This window comes from Aotus nancymaae, unplaced genomic scaffold (assembly GCF_030222135.1).
Source record: "Aotus nancymaae isolate 86718 unplaced genomic scaffold, 86718_ANA_hifiasm-v0.15.2.pri h1tg000008l, whole genome shotgun sequence".
In the NCBI taxonomy this organism is placed as follows: Eukaryota; Metazoa; Chordata; class Mammalia; order Primates; family Aotidae; genus Aotus; species Aotus nancymaae.
The window spans coordinates 18,812,376-18,832,457 of NW_026988419.1; the positions used below are offsets into that span (position 1 = coordinate 18,812,376).

Below are 20,082 nucleotides of genomic sequence, written 5' to 3' on the forward strand. Positions count from 1 at the left end.
TCACTTGACACCAGGAGTTCGCAGCTGCAGTGAGCTGAGATCGTACCACTGTACTCCAGCCTGGGCAACAGTGAGAACTTGTCTCAAACCGCCCCCTCCACAAAAGACTAAAAACATAATTTACTGGGGCCATTAATAATCAAAAAGATCTGGGTTAATATTCTGCTGCTGCTGTTATCTGTGCCTCTATCCTGGGCAAGTATGCTTTTCTTTTTACAAATCTTACTTTTCTCTAAAGTTGGGGGTCTTGTTATGTTACCCAGCAGGCTGGCTTGAACTCTGGGACTGAAATGATCCTCCTGCGTCAGCCTCCCGCGTAGCTGGGACTAACAGGCATGTGCTGAGCCTCTTGGGCAAGTAAATTAAGATCTCTGAGCCACACCTGCTTCCTCTTTCAAAGAGCAGTCTTAGTTGCTATAACAAAATACTACAATCTAGGTGGTTTAAGCAACAGAAATTTGTCATATTTCTGGAGGTTAGCAGTCTGAGATTAGGGTGCCAGCATGACTGGGTTTGGGGGAGGGCCCTCTTCTCTTGTGTCCTTGCTGTGTCCTCACGTGGTAGAGACAGAGAAGAACTCTTTCTTCTTACAAGGACACTGATCCATCACTGAGGCTCTGCCCTCATAACCCCATCTAAATCTAATTCCTCCCCAAAGGTCCACTCCAAATACCATCACGTTGCAGTTAGGGCTTTTAACATATGAATTTGGGGGTGACACAAGAGATACTAATGCCCATTTCATAGGGTCCCTATAAGGCTTAAGGCAGGAATTAATATAGGAAAGCCCTTAAAGCCGGGTCTGGCTTGTAGGTAGTTCAAATATTCAACAAACACTGAGCACCTACCTGGAGGCAAGCACTGCACGTGCCACATGAAGCTATATTGTAAAATGAGTCACATGCAGCCAGTCTCTGGACTTTTGGAGGTTTAGAACTAGAAGGGGACCCGCCCATAATTGTATGTGTGTGTATCTACTACACACACAGGTGATACGATGTACCTGAGAGAATCTAGTCTAGGAACTAGGAAAACCTTTAAGAGGTGACACTTGAGCTGCAATCTGAAGGATGAGGAATGGGGAAGAGTACAATTTCAGGTTCCAAAGGGAATCTGTGCAAAAGCCACGAGGCAGCAAGGTGCAGGGGCTTTTAATTTTTTGACTTGAGGGAACGCCCTGTGGGGTTGGGAACATGAGCGCCAGAGGAGGTTTTGACAAGAGGCTAGTCAAAGAGCAGCGGAAAACATTAAAGAGTTTTAAGGGCCGGGCACGGTGGCTCAAGCCTGTAATCCCAGCACTTTGGGAGGTCGAGGCGGGTGGATCACAAGGTCAAGAGATCGAGACCATCCTGGTCAACATGGTGAAACCCCGTCTCTACTAATACAAAAAATTAGCTGGGCATGGTGGCGCGTGCCTGTAATCCCAGCTACTCAGGAGGCTGAGGCAGGAGAATTGCCTGAACCCAGGAGGCGGAGGTTGCGGTGAGCCGAGATCGCGCCATTGCACTCCAGCCTGGGTAACAAGAGCGAAACTCCGCCTCAAAAAAAAAAAAAAGAGTTTTAAGAAAGGGACGTGCTAACATGAGTTTTGTGTTTGGAAATGTTTTAGGCGGCTACACCGTGGTCTCGGGAATGGCTGGGACCTGGGTAGACACTTGGATACCAGCTAGAAACTACGGCAGGAAACCAGGTGAGCAGGAGGCAACTGGGGGTGTTGTGGAGCAGAAACGGAGAGAAATGGGTGCATTCAGGACAAGTTAGGGGGAAAACTGCAAGGACTTGGAAATTAACTCTGGGGACGGCAGGGAGGCGTGACGGGTTGCTCTGCAGGTGTTACCTGTAAAATACGGCTATCAGTGAAAGATCTGTAGGAAGGTGGGCACACTCTAACAAAAAAACCATTTTTTTCCCCAATTTTATACAAGTCATATTGTAAAAGTACACCAGCTCTTTTCAGACATCCCTTTGGGCTATTTTTAACTAGTTAAAATAAGATACAAACTTCCCTTATTTTTACTCAGTTACTATACACGTCACACCTGGGGTGAGAGGGAAGAAAAGGTTGCCCTCCTAGGAATAAAGAGAGTGGTACCTTCAGTATCCTGGGCAAAGCTTTTCCAACTTCAACAGTAATGAAAAGAGTGCTTTTTATAGATAACACTCAACTAAAAGTTTCTGCGTTTGTGGTTATTCCAATGGTTAAGTTCGGATGAGTCCTTGGAGTCGTAGCTCCCGGGAAACGGCGACCGGCTTTCCACCTGGACTTCATCCTTTAAGGCGACCCAGGGCGGCTTCAGGCCCCGCCCGCTCTCCTGCCAACTTCAGGCTCGCGACTGTGGCCCCGCCCCTTCGGTCCGGCGGCGCGCGCTCGAGGCCCCGCCCCTGGGCCCCACGCGCCGGGCCTGCAGTTTCAGCCGTTCTGTCCCGCCCACAAGCACCTAGGCCCCGCCCCCTCCATCCCGCGGCGAGTCCTCGCGGCTCCGCCTCTAGGCCCCGCGCGCCGGGACTTTGGCGAGTTTCAGCCGTCCGGCCCCGCCCCCTCGGTCCCACGGATCTCGCGACCCCGCCCCTGGGTCCCGCGCGCCGGGACTTTGGCAAGTTTCAGCCTCCAGCCCCACCCCTAGACCCCGCCCACTCAGCCAGCGGGTGGCTCTCGCGGCCCCGCCGTCCGAGAGGCGGGAAGAGCTCGGCAGGGGTCGAGTGGCTGGCCTGCAGCTTCCCTGTGGTTTCCCGAGACCTCCTTGCCTCCGGCTCTCCGAGGAGCCTTTCACGCGAAGGCGCGGCGATGCCGGGGAACCGGCAGCCGACGGTCCGCTCCGGGAACAAGCCTTGCTCTGCGCCCGCCATGGATCCGGCCGGTGGCGGGGCGTGGGCCCACAGTCGAGCCGCGCTTGACCGCCTGGAGAAGCTGCTGCGTTGCTCGCGTTGGTAAAGACGGAGTCTCGAGTGGGTGGCCGCGTGGGCACCGGTCACCCAGTCTCTGGGGGCGGTGGAATCTTTTCAAATCTTCTGTTTCCTCCTTCCGTTCCCGCGCTGCAGTCGGGTCGGCGTTCAGTTAGCACCTGCCCAGGGATCTAGTGTTACTAACTTTTGCCTCTCATTCACTTTCTTTTGGGGCGACTTCCCAGCCTCCCCTTGCCCTAAATCCAACTGCAACGGTAGTTTTTGAATTTCAGCGGGCTGAAGAACCGTCTGGAGGTATGGCTAACCAATTGTCGTCCTGGCCCCGCCTCCAGAGTTTGAATCTAGGGCTGGAGTAGGGCTAAGGCTTCTGATTACCCCGCTGCTTTCCAGGAGCTATGGTGCATTAGGCTGCCAGGCCGACCCGGAGACCCTCTAAATTAGAAGCAGCTGCCGCTCTAAGTTCAACTGGCCTTTTTGATATTTTTTCCGTGCCAGCTTTTTCTGGTGGGATAGGATGGAGTATCGGGAACCCACCTTAGGTATAGATTGGAAATGGCAGGAAATTTCTCGTTTCCTTAGTTTGCTCGAAAGGCTGTATGTCTGGCGTCGCAGCTTTTAGTGATGCTGTTTAGACTGTTTTCCTTCATGTTGTCATACTATGGGAGTCCTCTAAGTACTCAAAGGCTTTGTCTCACTTTTCATTTCTTTTAAAAAGCATTTTTATTGAGCACTTGCTGAGTGTACAGCTAAGTGTTTCTGTATGAAGATCACTGGCAGGTTTTTTGTTGTTGTTTGTTAAGAGTCACAAGCATATTTCTTTTTTAGACTTTTTTTTTCCCCTTTGATTTCTAACTTGCAGAACGTAAGTTACTTAGTTGCACAGAGAATAAGCAACACAACTTTTTCTTTAAAACCGAAAAGGACTTAACTGTCAAGAGTTTTGCACTTATATTTTACGAAGACTTTTAATGTCTGTGACAAAACGACATTGCACTTGTTAGAAAAGTGACACTTTTGCTAGAGTGAGTACATGAAGACATTGAGTTGTGTGTTTGTTTTCCTGTAGCACATGAGTCATCTGAGAATAGGAAATTTAAAACTGGCACTGCTAGTTGCAATAACAGAAGCATTATAGTTCACACCTTAATAGTCCAACGGAAGTTAGACATTCCGTTGACACATATCTATATGGAAGCATAGGGCTTCACTTAGACTGTAGAGTCAGAATACCAGAGTTCAGGTTCTAGCTTTGACAATATTGAATAGGCCAAAGTATTCATCTCGCTGAGCCTCATTTCCCACATATGAGTAATATTAAAGATTAGCTCATTCTCTTGTGAGGATTCATTAATAATGATAAATTTATTGAGCACCTATGTTGAGGATTTGTTAGTGAACAAAGCAGACAATAAATCCCAGCCGTTAGGGAGCTTACATGGAAGAAACTAAGTGAAATTTTATATGTATGTGAAGTGTTGAGTTTGGTGGTTGTGATAGAATAAATCATAAATAAGTAGGTGTCTTAATCTAAAAGAATGTGGTGTTTGCTACATGTTTTGGGAGAGACAAAATAGGTAATATATATGAGTAATCTGTATGTTGTCCTTTTTATCCCTTACTAAATATTTTTCCGGTTCCTAACTGCAGTGGACAGTAAGAACCAAAGGAATGTAAGTAGGCATCAGTAACTAGGCCCAGACTTTTGACATGGCTCACCCATTTGACTGGAGAATGCTATTGAATGCCATTGCACTCCTATGATTTTTTTTTTAATTACTTTGTATCTGAACCTCTATGGTTGAACTAAATCTTAACTCTTAGAATGCATGTTTTCACATGGGGTCTGCAGTTTTTTTCAGTAAAGGTTGGATAATATTTTACACTATGCTGCCCACAAAGAGTTTTTGTTCTTGTTATTTTATTTCTCTTAAAATTTATGTAAAAAACATTCTTTCCTAAAGTGCTATACAAAAACAGGCTGCTGCCTTGCCCACAGGTGATAGTTGCTAAACTGTCGATAAAATATTAATAAACTTAATGTCTTAAGTTTAAAAATCCTTTTTGGTGTACAATTTTATATCACATGGGCTGCTTTTTGTTTTTGTTTTTGTTTTTTGAGACAATGTCTCACTCTGTCACCCAGGCTATAGTGCAGTGGTACAATTTCAGCTCACTGCAACCTCCGCCCCCAGGTTCAAGCAATTCTCTTGCCTCAGCCTCTAGAGTAGCTGGGACTACAGGTGCGTGCCAGCATGCCTAACTAATTTTTGTAATTTTACTGGAGTTGGGGGTTTCACTATGTTGGCCACGCTGGTCTCGAACTCCTGACCTCAAGTGATCAGCCCACTTGGGCCTCACAAAGTGCTGGGATTACAGGTGTGAGCCACCGTGCCTGGCCTTTACATGGCTTTAATATTTAGAAATGATTTTGCTTTCCTCTCTTAATGTCTCTGCAACTTTGGCACTATCTATAGTGAAAAGAGCATGGCCAGCTGCACCTTACCCAAGGTGGAAAAACATTCTTCCTACCTCTGCCTTTGCCCTGGTAGCCCCCTGACATTTCTGGCAAGGAGAAACTCAGAATGGTCTGCTTCTTACATTTGCTACCCTCCATTCAAAGCCGTGTCTTATTATTTGAAGTTGTATCATTATATCCTTTTACAGAGTTTCAGAGTTCAACCCGGTGGGCTAGTGATTACCCGGATTACCCTCACATTCAGCTTGCAGCTGTCATCTGTCGTGTGTTGCACATGAATCTATTTTGCAGCATGCATTACTTTCTGGTGAGGGTGAATTGGCTACGAAACAGGGCATCCTTTCTTGATCTTTAACGTGAATGTGGCTTCAAGGTGAAGCTGATGAAAGTGTTCAGGAGGCCAGATGTGACATTTGTGTTGGGACCAAGCCTCACAATCAGACTTAAGCTATTTAAGGATTTGGAAAAATGAGACAGGAAGACCGTATCATTTGAGAGGCTGGCAGAAAGCGCAGTAATAATATGTTCCTAAAGGAAGCAGGAAATGATAATAGGAGCTACAGTGTAGAAGCCCCAGGTGTCATATGACATTGTGAATTAATTAGGTACCTCTTGGCATTTTTTTTTTTTTTTTGAGGCGGAGTTTCGCTCTTGTTACCCAGGCTGGAGTGCAATGACGCGATCTCGGCTCACCGCAACCTCCGCCTCCTGGGTTCAGGCAATTCTCCTGCCTCGGCCTCCTGAGTAGCTGGGATTACAGGCACGCGCCACTGTGCCCAGCTAATTTTTTGTATTTTAGTAGAGACGGGGTTTCACCATGTTGACCAGGATGGTCTTGATCTCTCGACCTCGTGATCCACCCGCCTCGGCCTCCCAAAGTGCTGGGATTACAGGCTTGAGCCACCGCGCCCGGCCGGCATTTTTTTTTTTGAGACAGAGTTTCGCTCTTGTTACCCAGGCTGTAGTGCAATGGTGTGATCTCGGCTCACCGCAACCTCCACCACCTGGGTTCAGGCAATTCTCCTGCCTCAGCCTCCTGAGTAGCTGGGATTACAGGCATGTGCCACTATGCCCAGCTAATTTTTTGTATTTTTAGTAGAGACGGGGTTTCACCATGTTGACCAGGATGGTCTCGATCACTTGACCTCGTGATCCACCCGCCTCGGCCTCGCAAAGTGCTGGGGTTTCAGACGTGAGCCACCGCACCCGGCCTCTTTGCATATTTTTGAGGATGAGAGTGGGATTAGACATCTATGACAATTGTAACTTGAGCCATTTTAATCAACTTTTAATGAAAAGTTAGAAAATAATCTTTTAACCTTTATGATAGGTGATTTTCTTTTTCTGAATTAACTTCTTGTTTAGGAAGTGATTAAGTTTAATTTTGTATTCTCTCATACTTTGGAGGCAGCATAGTGTAGATGTTAAGAGCATGAAATTTGGAGTCACATTCCCTGGCTTGAAATTCTGGCTCCGTTATTTAGGTTAGATTATTTTATCTTTTTCTGCTTCCTTGTCTTCATCTGCAAAAAAATGAGTTGATATTCATAAGATACCTGGAGCAGTGTTTGTTATGTAGTGAATACTACATGAATAAAATTTGTGAAATAAAGGATAGGTTTTCTGAATCCAGGTTTAGCTTTTGCCTTTCTTCATGAGTTTTGAATGTTCAGAGGCATTCTCACAGGGCAGTGATCCCCAAATGCAGTGATTGCTCCCTGGCTCTGATTATTTATTAGAATAACAAGAAATCACTGAGACACTGTGTAAGGGGTTATAAGGTGATGCATTTTCTACTTCTACCTTTAAGGAGTATATGCTTAATTATACGGGATAAAATATACACACAGTTCAGGTAAATTGTCATGTAGGTTGACATGGTGCTGATGATAAGATTATTTGGGTGGGGTCAGTGGAAGGAAGCTTCATGAGCTTTTGAACTGAGATGTGAATAGATTTTTAAAATGGAGCCAGGTGTGGGGTAGTAGGTGTTTATTAGCAAATATGAGTATTCTAAAAAGAATTGTAGGGGCCGGGCGCGGTGGCTCAAGCCTGTAATCCCAGCACTTTGGGAGGCCGAGGCGGGTGGATCACGAGGTCAAGAGATCGAGACCATCCTGGTCAACATGGTGAAACCCCGTCTCTACTAATACAAAAAATTAGCTGGGCACGGTGGCGCGTGCCTGTAATCCCAGCTACTCAGGAGGCTGAGGCAGGAGAATTGCCTGAACCCAGGAGGCGGAGATTGCGGTGAGCCGAGATCGCGCCATTGCGCTCCAGCCTGGGTATCAAGAGCGAAACTCCGTCTCAAAAAAAAAAAAAAAAAAAAAGAATTGTAGGATAAAGGGGGACTGGGACAGGTGGGCAGAGTTAAGACAGGGTCAAATCAGGGATTAGTAGCCTAACAACAAAATACTCAGTTGGTTTATGTAGTTAACTTCCTAGAGAGAGCAATTTGTGTAGCTTTCCTGGGACTCTGGTTCCTCATCTATAAGATGATGAACATGGGCTCAATGGTTTGTAAAGCTCCCTCCAGTTTGCAGATTTCATAATTATTTGTATCCGCTGAAGTTTAACATACATACAGAAAAGGCACAAATCGTTGGTGTTCAGCTTACATCATATCCTCCAAATTATAATTTATTTGTGAGATTTATTTATGGAGTATTTTGATTGATGCCTGGCTCCTTCAATTATGCTAAACATTCAGTAAAGCTTCACATTTGTAGCCACAGTGCCAGACACATAGTTTCTTAGTGTTTGTTAAATTAATATATGAAAGAACTTAGGTTAAGGTAGGATCACATTTGAAGGGCCTTTGCAAGTGGTAATACCAGAAAGACCTAGTTAATTTACATGAATCACTAAGAATCCCCTGTAGGTTCCATGTCATTATCCATATGCTTTACTTGTTAAACACTTTATTCCTCTAAAGATAAACACAAGAAAAATTGTTTAATTGGCTTGGTGAGCCTGCACATTTTGATGTTCAACATGTTGGTCCACAAGTTAAAAATAGCTTGAGGATTCTTTAAAATGTAAGAGCATTGTGGGAGCTGTCTTGCCTAATATTAAGTACCTGTGATATCTCATGGAAACATAGGAGAGCCATTCTGTTAAGAAATAGATCTGCCTCATTATTATAATCTCAGATGAATTTACTTTCCTTTTTTCTTTTCAAAGAAAATTTTATATCAATAGGAACTTCTTTAAAAAAATTGTTCTCACTACTTAGTTCTTCCCTAAGTTATCCTCTGACAACACTGATCTTTCTAAATCAACTACATGTAAAGTTACAGAAGTATGACTGTAGATGGGGAAAAAGCAGAGCAGCTGAATTTTCATGGAACAGAAATCCTGTTACCATGCAAATATCTTTTCTTATTTGTGTGGATTTTTTCTATGTAATATCTATGTATATCAAACAGAAAATAGGGTAAGGATAAAATGGAATTGTTAATACAAATGCATTTTTGTATACAGGCTTCCATTTGGTTCATTCACTAAGCACTTACTGAAATCCTGCAGTTCACATAGCACCATGCTAGGTAGGTAATGGTGGGTTGGGGAGCTCAGTAAAAATGAAAGTGAAGATCTCTTGTCTATAGAGCTGCAGTCTAGTTGGAACCAAGAAAAATCGAAAATCAGGAAGTTAAAATACAGCTGCTCCTGGACTTAAGATGGGATCAACCCATTGTAAGTTACATCTGGATCAACCCATTGTAAGTTAAAAATAATGTATGTCGAAAATACACTTAATATACCTAAACTACCAACCATCATAGCATAGCCTAGCCTACCTTACACATGCTCAGAACACTAACATTAGCCCAGTTGGGCTAAATCATGTAACACAAAGCCTGTTTTATAATAAAGTGTTTAATATCTCATGTAAATTATTGAATACGATACTGAAAATGGAAAACAGAATGGCTTCCTGCTGTGGATCAGCATTCTACTGCATATTGCTAGCCTGGGAAAAGATCAAAGTTCGAAGTGTGATTTCTATTGAATGTGTATTACTTTTGCAGAATAATAAAACTGAAAAATTGTAAGTTGAACCATTGTAAGTCAGGGATCACCTATACAAAATACTTAATTTTCAAGCCAGGGCAACATGGCAAAACCCCACCTCTATAAAAAATTAGGCACTTGTGGTGCTATGCACCTGTAGTCTCACCTGTGTGGGAGGCTGAGGTGGGAGGATTGCTTCAGCTCAGGAGTTCATAGCTCAGTGAGCTGTGATCGTGCCACTGCACTCCAGCCTGGGTGACAGAGCGAGATCTTGTCTCAAAACACAAAAACAATCCTCCCCCGCACCCCGCCAAATATTTGGTTTTCAACATTGAATCCTAGAGCCCCAACTAGATCCTGTCTCTCTGTAACTTCAGAGCATGTTGCACATCTCTTAAATCATATTAATTTGGTTTATATAATTAATCGACCAGATTATAAGTACCTTAGAAAAGAGTGGAACACGGTCAGCTTTGTTCTTTAGATGTTACATGGCATGGATTTTGCAGAAGTGATGGCGTGGAGACTAAAATCCAAGAATTCCTATCCTAACTGGTTTAGTATCATGTTTATTATATCATCCTGAACAATGTTTGGATAATGTCTTGGCTTGAGTAGTTGTTGGGGAGAAGGGACTGTATTCGAGGCTGGGGAACATGACCTGCGTGAAGTCATGGGGTTGGAGTTGGACATAGGCAATTTTAGCTGTAACAGATACTGGCCTGACCACAGCAGAGTTTTTGTTGAGGAGCAATGAGAGAAAAGGTGGTGTGGCTTAGGTGTTACAGATTGTGAAGAACTTTTCAATATTAATTTTCTTTTTAAATGGTAAACAGTGTGTGAAAAGAATTAAAATAACACAGTATGTGGCCATTCAATATTTGTTAAATGAACGACAGGAAAGTGTGAATTCTCTTCTTCAGTAAATCATAATCAATGTCTTGTGTATCCTTTAAGAGGTTCTACGTTCATAAAAGCATTGTACTGCCTCAGATGAGCAGATACTAAACATCATGTAGTTGTTGCGTGATTCATTTAACCATTTCCTTATTGGTAAAAATTGAGGTTGTTTGTGGTCTTTTGCTGTAACAAGCAATGCTGGAGTGATACTGATGCCACGTGCTTTTACATTTAAAATGTCTTTAAATAAAGTTATTGACAGAGTCCATAGGACAGACTATTAATGAAAACATTCTTTGCTTCATCCTTCATCACCCCTAAATTCTATGCTCCAGAAACATCTTTCGTCCTTTTTTTCTTTTTTTGGTTTTACAAGCACGTGCCTCTACATTTCCAAATATGTTTGTATTGCTATTTCTTGTGCCATTTTTTTTCCATTTTAGACATTATTAACTTTCTAACTACTCTCAAAAATGAATTTTCTTATTACTGTTAACTTTGACACTAATAGTTAAGTGGATATAGAATTAGAAGTACAAAATAATTTTCAATAATTATTTTGAAGGCCTCATTTCACAGTTCTGTAGCATCTCTTATTATCCTTGAGAAGTCTTATGCTATCCTGATTCCTTTTTAAAAATATATATATGACATTTAATTTTATTTTTTAATCTGGATGCTTTTAGAATCTTGTCTAGATGGCTTTGATGTTTGAAAGTTTCATTTTTGCAAGTTTCTAGTTGTGCTGAAGGCTAAATTTCTGGCAGTGGAATAGCTGAGTTAAAGTTGGATGCATTTATATTCTTGACAGGTATCTCCTAGTTGTAATAATTTAAAAAAAATTTCTAAAGATAACGTGTTCTCGCTATGTTGTCCAGGCTGGAGTGCAGTGGCTCTTCACAGGCACGATCATGACACACTATAGCTTTGAACTCCCGGGCTCGAGTGATCCTCCTGCCTTGGCCTCTTGAGTAACTGGGATTGCAGGCCTGTGCTACTGCACTTGACTAAAAATTTTTTTATTCCGGTATATCTTCTCAGCTAAGCACTAGCCATCCTCACAAAATCTAACTTTGGCACAGATCCATTCAGTTCACCTTTTGAGCTCTTCCATTGAAATTCTTTTAAATTTGGTACTCCCCTCTCTCAGCCTGGCTCACACACTTCCTTCCTTGTTCCCTCCCCCAGTACACACAAGTGCACATACTTCTCATTCACATTTCCAGTCTTTCCTTATCTATTAACAGCAACACAAATATATATTCTAGCTCGCTAATTAGAATAATTAGTACAACTGATGAGTTATCCCCAAATTTTAAATCATTGCTAAAACATGAAAGCATCTTATTGCTAGAGTGACGAGTAAGAGCTATAGGTAAAGAGTTCAGTCATCTTAAGAAGGAAATTTAAGGTTGAGAAACAGAAAAAAGGGATTGAGTTAAGCATTGCCAGAGAAAGGCAGAAGGCTATGGACTACGTCCTGGGGGGTATGCCTACATCGAGAGGTAGGAAAAGCAGCTAAGGAAATGCTGAAATAGGCAGATAAATGTGCAGAAAAATATTAAAATTCAGTGGAAAGAAAGGTTCTGGGAAAGAAGATGAGATTAATGCTGTTTCCCTGAGTGTCAAGGAGAAGGGAAGCAAAAATGCTTTGGAGAACAGTTTCAGCAGAGTGGAGGGAGTTAAAGCAAGGAAGGTGAGGAGATGGAAGTAGCTGGTTTAGAGCACTCGGTTCAAGAACTTTTATCTGTTCAAGAAAGGGAAGAGCTGGAGCAGAAGGTAGAATGGGAGGTATGATCAAAAGAGTGTTTTTTCTGCATTGAAGGAGAGCTTACCTGTTTTTGTGTAGATGCAAATGGGAGAAGGCAACTCTATGAATATCCAGTTCTTTGGGAGACAGAAAAGATATGAGAACTCGAGATAGAGCGGCACATTTTACGAAGAGTGATTAAAGGAGATCGAATTTTCCTCTGAGACTCTAGGAAGGGTAAGATTTCTGATGAAGAGATAAAATGGTGGTAAAAAACTCACACTATTAAGCTTCAGTAAGGTTAATGAGATAAGGAAGCATAGAGATTGTTTTGAATAGCCATTTATTCATTTGTTTGTTTACTTACAGAATATCAAATATGTCACTGTGCTAGAGATACAAAGATGAAGAAGCTACCAAATACATTTTATGCCTATTTTATTTTATTTTTTTGTGACAGAGTCTGGCTCTGTCACCGATGCTGGAGTGCAGTGGTGTAATCTCGGCTCATCTCAATCTCCGCCTCTCGAGTTCAAGTAATTCTTGTGCCTCAGCCTCCCAAGTTGCTGCGATTACAGGTGCGCTACCACACCTGGCTAATTTCTGTATTTTTAAAAATTTATTTATTTATTTTTGAGACAGGGTCTCGCTCTGTCACCAGGCTGGAGTGCAGTGGCACAGTCTTGGCTAACTGCAGCCTTCACCTCCCAGGTTCATGTGATTCTTGTGCCTCAGCCTCCCAAGTTGCTGGGATTACAGGTGTGTGCCACTACACCTGCCTAATTTTTGTATTTTTAATAGAGACAGGGTTTCACCATGTTGCCCAGGCCAGTCTTGAGCTCTTGGCCTCAAGTGATCCTCTCACCTCAGCCTCCCAAAGTGCTGGGATTACAGACATGATCCACAGTTCCCGGCTGCTACCAAATAAATTTGTAGACAGAAGCTTATACATCTTTATTTCTTTTTATAGTGGTTATTTACAGCCTGAGTGGTCAGGAAAGAAGTGGACTCTGGGACCTATCGAGCATTATAGATTGGCATCTGTGAGTGTCTAAGAGGTCAGCAGAATTAGATAGTGGTGAAAACGACTTGGAAATAGTTAACTGTGGCCTGGGCTGGATAGGGAATCCAAGGTGTTAGGAAACGGAATGGAATTCTTTGAAGGTAGCAAGCAACCTGAAGGTGAAGGTTTGGCCAGGGTGATGTAATAAAAGAGATAGAGGAAGGATATTGTGATAGGAGGAGGTAAAAGAACACCACTTTTGAGATCTTAAAGAGAGAGCTTGCCATGAAATAGAATTCAGTACACTTGATGGGGAAAAGGAGGTTAGATTTGGTAGGTCAAATAACAAAAATTAGAGGCGCAGTATGAATGTTAAAAGAGATCACGTTAATTGCCAGAATCACAAATCGTATTTTTATCAGTATGTTGTATATACTGTGATACAAAAATCAGACATGGTGAGTTTTTAAAAATTAATAGGTTTTATAATGTCAGTGAGCACCATTTTTAGTGTCTTGAGAATAACATTGTGGGTGTGTACTCTGTTTATAGCAGTCTTTCCGAAAAGCTCAATTTCACTTGAATGTTCATATCCATTAAGATGTGCAGTGTGATACTTCAGATCTTTCAAGATATGTGGAGAATTGTTTTTATTGATACGTGGTATGTGTACAGAGGTAATTTGATAATAACAGTGTAAAGACCTAAAGGTTTTAGAGTTAATATAATAAACCATGCACAAAAAGTGCTCATCATTTAAAAGGATTTACTTCTCTGGGTACATTACATCCACTGAGTATAATGGCTTGGTGTGTATTTATTAGTATCGTTACCTTCTTAGGATTAACAAATGTAGCAGGTATTTTGATGGGCAACACTAGGAATATTTTGTTGCTGTGTCTCTTTGCTCACTGCAGGAAACTTCATTCTGTCTGCAGACACACTGCCAGCCTGATGATTTCTGTTTGCATTTGCTTAAAGAACAATAAACTTTCTGTGAACTGAAAAGAATGGCTGCATTTTTCACAATGTATCTGTATAGTTTCTTACTATCTTTACAGTAGTAAGAAACACATGTTTCTTTTCTAATTGGAAACCATGGATTCTTATGGTCAAAGAGACTAGATACTCTGGTTTGTCTGGGGCAGTCCTGGCTTATTCCTGTGGTCCCAGCATCCTATTCAGTTATCACTCCTCTTCACTCTCAGAAGTTTTCTCATTTGGACAATATGTTATATAGTCATTCTACCTGTGGTTACATTTTGAGGTATATGGTCTGTGAATCATACACCTTAGTAGCTGAAAGAAGAAGCCAGTAGTTGGTTTTGCCTTAAGAGGTTTAGAGATACTTGAACAGCTCAATTTTTGTTCCTTTCTCCAACTTTCTAGAAAATACATTTTAAAATGTATTATAACTTGTACTGAGTTTGGTAGTTGCTATTTAAAATCAGCAGATATGTTATGGTATAATATTTAACCAGGAAGGAACAGCCTTTCAAATGAATACATCCTTAATACCTTCTGCTTTGAGAAAGTGAGAAATACAGTAGTGTTGGGCCTTGGATGAAATGATGGGTGGGAAATATTCAACAATGACTTAAATCTTGATTGTTTTAATTTCTTCAAACAGCACTAACATTCTGAGAGAGCCTGTGTGCTTAGGAGGATGTGAACACATCTTCTGTAGGTAAGTAATTATAGCTTGATGTATATAGGACAACTATATTTTTTACTAGATAACAATCATGTAGTCTTGTTGATAATTATAGTACTTCATGTCTGTGTAACTTTCAAAGTCTGCAAAGTAACCTACTGTACATTATCTTGATATTTATAACTGTGTTTTAATTTACAAATAAGAAAGAAAAACAGAGCTCCAAGAGGATGACTTGTCCAAAGTTACAAAGCTTAGTAGACAGCTTTGCCAAGTTTGAGGAAAAAAATTAATATCTTTTATATAGTATGTGTTTTTAAATTTTCCAGCTAAGTTTTGAGTTGACTCAAAATTATGAAAGTATAGTTCTTATAGTTACTGTATGAGTTTCCTGAGGCTGCCATAGCAAAGAACCAAAAACTGGGTGGCTTAGAACAACAGAAATGTATTTTCTCTATAGTTCTGTAGGATAGGTGTCTAAGATCAAGATGATGGCAATGCTGGTTCCTTCTATGGGCTTCAAGGGAGAATCTGCTCCATGTCTTTCCCCTCGCAATCTTTGCTGTTCCTTGACTTTGAGATGCGTCACTCTGGTCTTTGCTTTCGTGTATACCTGGCATTCTTCCTTGAGTGCATGCTTCTCTCTGTGCCACATTTCCCCTTTTTATAGGAATACCTGTTATATTTGATTAGGGCTCACTCTAATGATCTCATCTTAATTTGATCATCTACAGTCCCTGTTTCCAAATTAGCTCATATTCACAGTTACTGAGGAATGAAGACTCAAGCATCTTTTTGGGGGACACAATTCAGTGCATAACAGTTATTGTGAAATTATATCCATGTGACGGCCGTGGCTTGTAGGTCAGAAGATTAAACTTTTATCTCCTGTTTCTTGTTCAGGAGAAATCAGTTGAGAGATTAAGTGTCTTAGTTTAATTGCCTGTGAGACAGGGTAAATATAGCCTCCTTTGAATTAATCTTTTAATTATTTCCAGTTATGATTATGTTACTATCTGGCATGAACAAACTGCATTCGGAAATTTGAGCATATATGAAAATAACGTTGTGTGTTACTTCATGGGCTAAGGTCGTCTGGGAGGCAGCTATGTTTTGGGTGCCAATTTTTGTTTCTGAAAAAATAGATCTGTTATATGAGAGATATCCAGCAGGAGGATGGGATAGGAGATGGTACTTGTTGCCTACCAGATACCTCTGTTTGGATGATGAAAGAAAAGGCATTTTAAAGTTGATATGTTCAGAGCTGATTTCTTGATCATCCTCCTCTTCAGCCTTTTCCTGCCTGTGTAATCTTCATCACAGTAAAGAGTACCACTTACTGCTAAGTTGCTTATCCCACATCACTAAGTTCTGTCCATTCTGCCTCAAAATGTGTCCTGAATCTTGAATTTTTCTACCTGTTTTCTGAATTTGCTACAGTTTATCGTTTGTTCCAAGCCATCATTTTATTACCTCTGCTCATACTAATGCGATAGGTTCATAACTGGTCTTCCCTTTTTGGTAACATCACCCCTTCCTCATTTTCTACATTCTTGACAGTGATCTTTGAAAAATCTCAATAATGTTCATATCATTACCCTGCTTAAACTCTTTAGTGGCTTCCTAGTGCAATTAGAATAAAATCCAAATTCTGCCCTGTGGTCTGCAAAACGCTGTATGGGACCTAGACCCTGTCTGCCTCTTAGACGTCATTTACCTCTGCCTCTCACTGTTCCAGAACTTCTCCTTTTAGTTCATTAAATACACCAAACTTACTTCCGCCCAGGACTTTGCCACTTGCTATTTCTTCCACGTGGAATGTACTTATGCCAGATTTCCGTGAGGCTTACTTTTTATCAGTTATATTGCAGCTGAAATGTCACTGCCGACAAAACGCCTCCCATGGATTTGCTTACGAAATGATGCCCACTCCCTCTCCCCACTCCATAGCAAGCAGATGTATTTTGTTTCAGCAGACGGACGATGGGTTTGCTTACTGTGTACAATAGGTCTGCTTACTGTGTACAATAGGTCAGTCACAAAGCTGCTAGAGCGTGATGAACTCCATGACATTTTTATGCAAAGGTGGTTTGTGTGTGTGGTCGGGTAGGGGATCCATACTTTTTAATCAAATCCTAAAAGGGATTCTAAAGGGCTTTGTGACTTGAAACAGCCAATAAAAGGTTGAGACATGAGAACATCTTAAAAGAGAAAATGATTATGTGTATATGACATGAGCATAGGAAAGAATTCATTCAGTGAAGTTTTGATGTATTTTGATTATATAATGCCAAAAATTATGGTAGTTGTTTTTATTCTTTGCAGATTTTGAGTTAAAATAAAACTGCTCAGCAATGAGGTTTTAAAATGATTTTGACACAGCTCAGTCCAACTGATGAAAGTAGTTAATTTACTCTCTAAGATACAGTTCATTTAAGACACGTGAAGGGTTGCTCAAATATTTTGGTCTCAGACCACTTCACATTCTTCAAAATTGAGAACCATTAAGAGCTTTTGTGTGTGCAAACGTGTGTGTGTATTTATCATACAAAACTGAGACTTAAAAGAATTCATTTAAAAATAATAAACCCATTACATATAAACATAAATAACACTTTTTAAGGAAAAAAATAATAATTTTACAAATCAAAGAAAAAATAGAGTAGCAGTGTTTTACATTTTTGCAGATCTCTGTCTTGCTGAATAGAAAACAGCTACATTCTCAGCTTGTGTATTCAGTCTATTGTGATAGATTCTTTTGATTGAAGAAAATCTGGCCTTATACATATTTGTAGTTGGAGGAAGTATTTCAATAGCTTTTACTTTTTTAATTTTTCTTTCATTTTTCTAAGATTCAATTCAGGTTATTTTTTTTTGTTTTTCTTTTTTTTTTCCCAATAGCTTTTGAAGATAACTGTGACTATTCCTTAATACTACATCAAAACTTGACAAGTGCTTCTTTTTTGAAAACAAGAGTCTCTGTCACCGAGGCTGGAGTGCAGTGGTGCGATCGTGGCTCACTGTAGCCTCAACTTCCTGGGCTCAGGTGATCATCCCATTTCACTTCCAGAGTAGCTGGGACTACAGGTGTGACCCACCACGCCTGGCTAATTTTTGTAGTGGTGGTTTTTTTCTGTTTTGTTTTGTTTTTTAATAGAGACAGGGTTTTGCCATGTTTCCCAGGATGGTCTTGAACTCCCGAGCTCAAGTGATCCTCCTGTCTTGGCCTCCCAAAGTGCTGAAATTATAGGCATGAATCACCATGCCTGGCCAACAAGTGCTGTTTTCTTTGGGTTCATCATAGTGTGGAGTCTCAAATTATATCAGTAAATTTTTATACTCTGCTATGTGAAATTCCATTGGTTTATCTAGTACTTGGAATTTATCTTTTACTCAGTATGATTTTAGAACATCACACATGGGTCATTTGGGAAATATTCGCTCATGGAGCTATACAGATCTACTGAAAAATGACATATTTTCAGAATTCTGAATTTATATAAAATAATTTGGAAATAGTTTATAAAATGTTACAGAATATGTAAGATAATAGTCTGATCTGAGTACTAGTGCAGTGCAGGGCTAGTGACTTTAACTGGATCCCATTTGCTTCAAAAATGAGGTGGTGGTTCTTGATCAGTTGATTTCAGGTTGTGTTTTACTAATAATTAAGTCTTGCACAAATGATTTAAATTGCCCGAGTAATCAGGTTTACGTATTTTTTTGTGTTGGGGTTCCAAGTTAGAGTTCTTAACTACTAGCAAACAAATGTATAGAAGATCCTTCACTAAAGTTGACATTTATTGACCTCTGTGACATTTTTTGAGTCAGATGGTCACAAAAGTCTCTGCCAGCTCTGGTATGGGTTACAGATTCATTTTACAACTTTTTTTTGAGTTCCATTCTTTCAGGAATCATGCTAGAAGCCAAGGATACAAAAATTAGAAATGGCATAGGTTTTATCTGAAGATAGTTCATATTATAAGAATCCTCTCTGCCTACAGAGGATTGGGTCCAGTGACAAGGAATGTCCTGTAGTGCTTGGGGAAGATGTGGCTTTTTCAACTATTATGTTACTCAGTCTTGCTGGAACCCATCTGGTGAGGCCAATGAAGGAGTAAATTTATAGAATTCTTATTCTGGAATTCACAAATGGGCTTGCGTGTGTGTGTTGGGGGGGATTTTGAATCCTTCTTTTTACATGAGTACATACATGTTTTCATCAGATTTTCAAAAGGTTTGTAAACCCCAAAATTAGAAAAACCCTTCTAACTATGAAATTAATGCTTAGATAACCCAGGTAATTGAGACTGTAGGTTATAAAATTGTCTGAAAGAACCAAAGATCTTTTCTCAAAAGCTACTTTAAAGCCTTGAGATACTAGTCCAGAAACAAAACAAAAGGTCTTCCCCAGTCTCTGCAGTAGTTTTTGGTAATTATTTTTATGGAATGTTAAGATAGAATAAGTTAGGATGCATGGCTACTATACCTTAGATATTCTATCTTTCTGTTACATCTCTGTAATCTTTAGAAGCTACAGGTTTGTTTGCAGGAAAAATTATACAGACTAATGTCAGGCTACGTTAAGTCTCTTCATAGCAAATTACATGAGCAATTTTAGATTTGATGTGTGTATGTGTATTTTACTCTTTCAAACAGTATTTAACAAGTGTATTACAATTGACCATCGTATGTTAGAATACCCTCTGCTCCATTTATTTCTGTACAAACTGTTTAATTTTTGGAATTTAGATTCTGCCAAATGGGTTGATTTTTTTATTTTTTATTTTTTTAAAGTAATTGTGTAAGTGACTGCATTGGAACTGAATGTCCAGTGTGTTACACCCCAGCCTGGATACAAGATGTGAAGATTAATAGACAACTGGACAGCATGATTCAACTTTGTAGTAAGCTTCGAAATTTGCTACATGACAATAAGCTCTCAGGTAAGAAATATCCCTGCCTGTCTTAGTTAAAAACTGATGAATTCATATTCGTCATATAAAGTACGTAAAACATCTGTCTGGAATTCTGAATGACATATTTCAGATTTTAAAATGTGGAATTAAAAAAAAAAAATAGCCGTGAGTCTCTCTATGTTGTCCAAGCCAGACTTGAACTCCTGCACTCAAGGGATTGTCCCACCTCAGCCTCTTGGGTACATCATGTGACACCACACCCAGTGGTTTTTTAGGAGATCATTTTGAGAAATGACAGAAACCATAGTGATAATTAAAGTCTAATCCCCTTATTTTATTGTTGAGAAATCAAGGTCCAGAGAGGTGAAATAACCTTGCCTACAGCCACATGTGTAGTTAATACCAGAAGCTGGAGAAATAGAGCCCATTTCTGATCATAAATCCAGGAACTTTTTTGCTGCT

The 20,082-nt window shown here is 40.5% G+C and overlaps 1 protein-coding gene across 2 annotated transcripts in view; it reads left to right on the forward strand.

The window, feature by feature from the left end:
- Positions 1–2,830: 2,830 nt before the first annotated feature.
- The window catches only part of BARD1 (BRCA1 associated RING domain 1), an 83,640-nt gene continuing 66,388 nt past the window's right edge, over positions 2,831–20,082 (forward strand). The window contains exons 1-3 of one of the 2 annotated variants that reach the window (XM_064373026.1): positions 2,831–2,928; positions 14,678–14,734; positions 19,499–19,647. In XM_064373026.1, the coding sequence (XP_064229096.1) occupies positions 2,846–2,928; positions 14,678–14,734; positions 19,499–19,647 (289 nt within the window). In that variant the 5' untranslated portion in view covers positions 2,831–2,845. Of the gene's footprint in view, positions 2,929–14,677; positions 14,735–17,700; positions 17,748–19,498; positions 19,648–20,082 lie in introns of those variants that run through there. The other variant, XM_064373025.1, reaches the window with a different exon arrangement.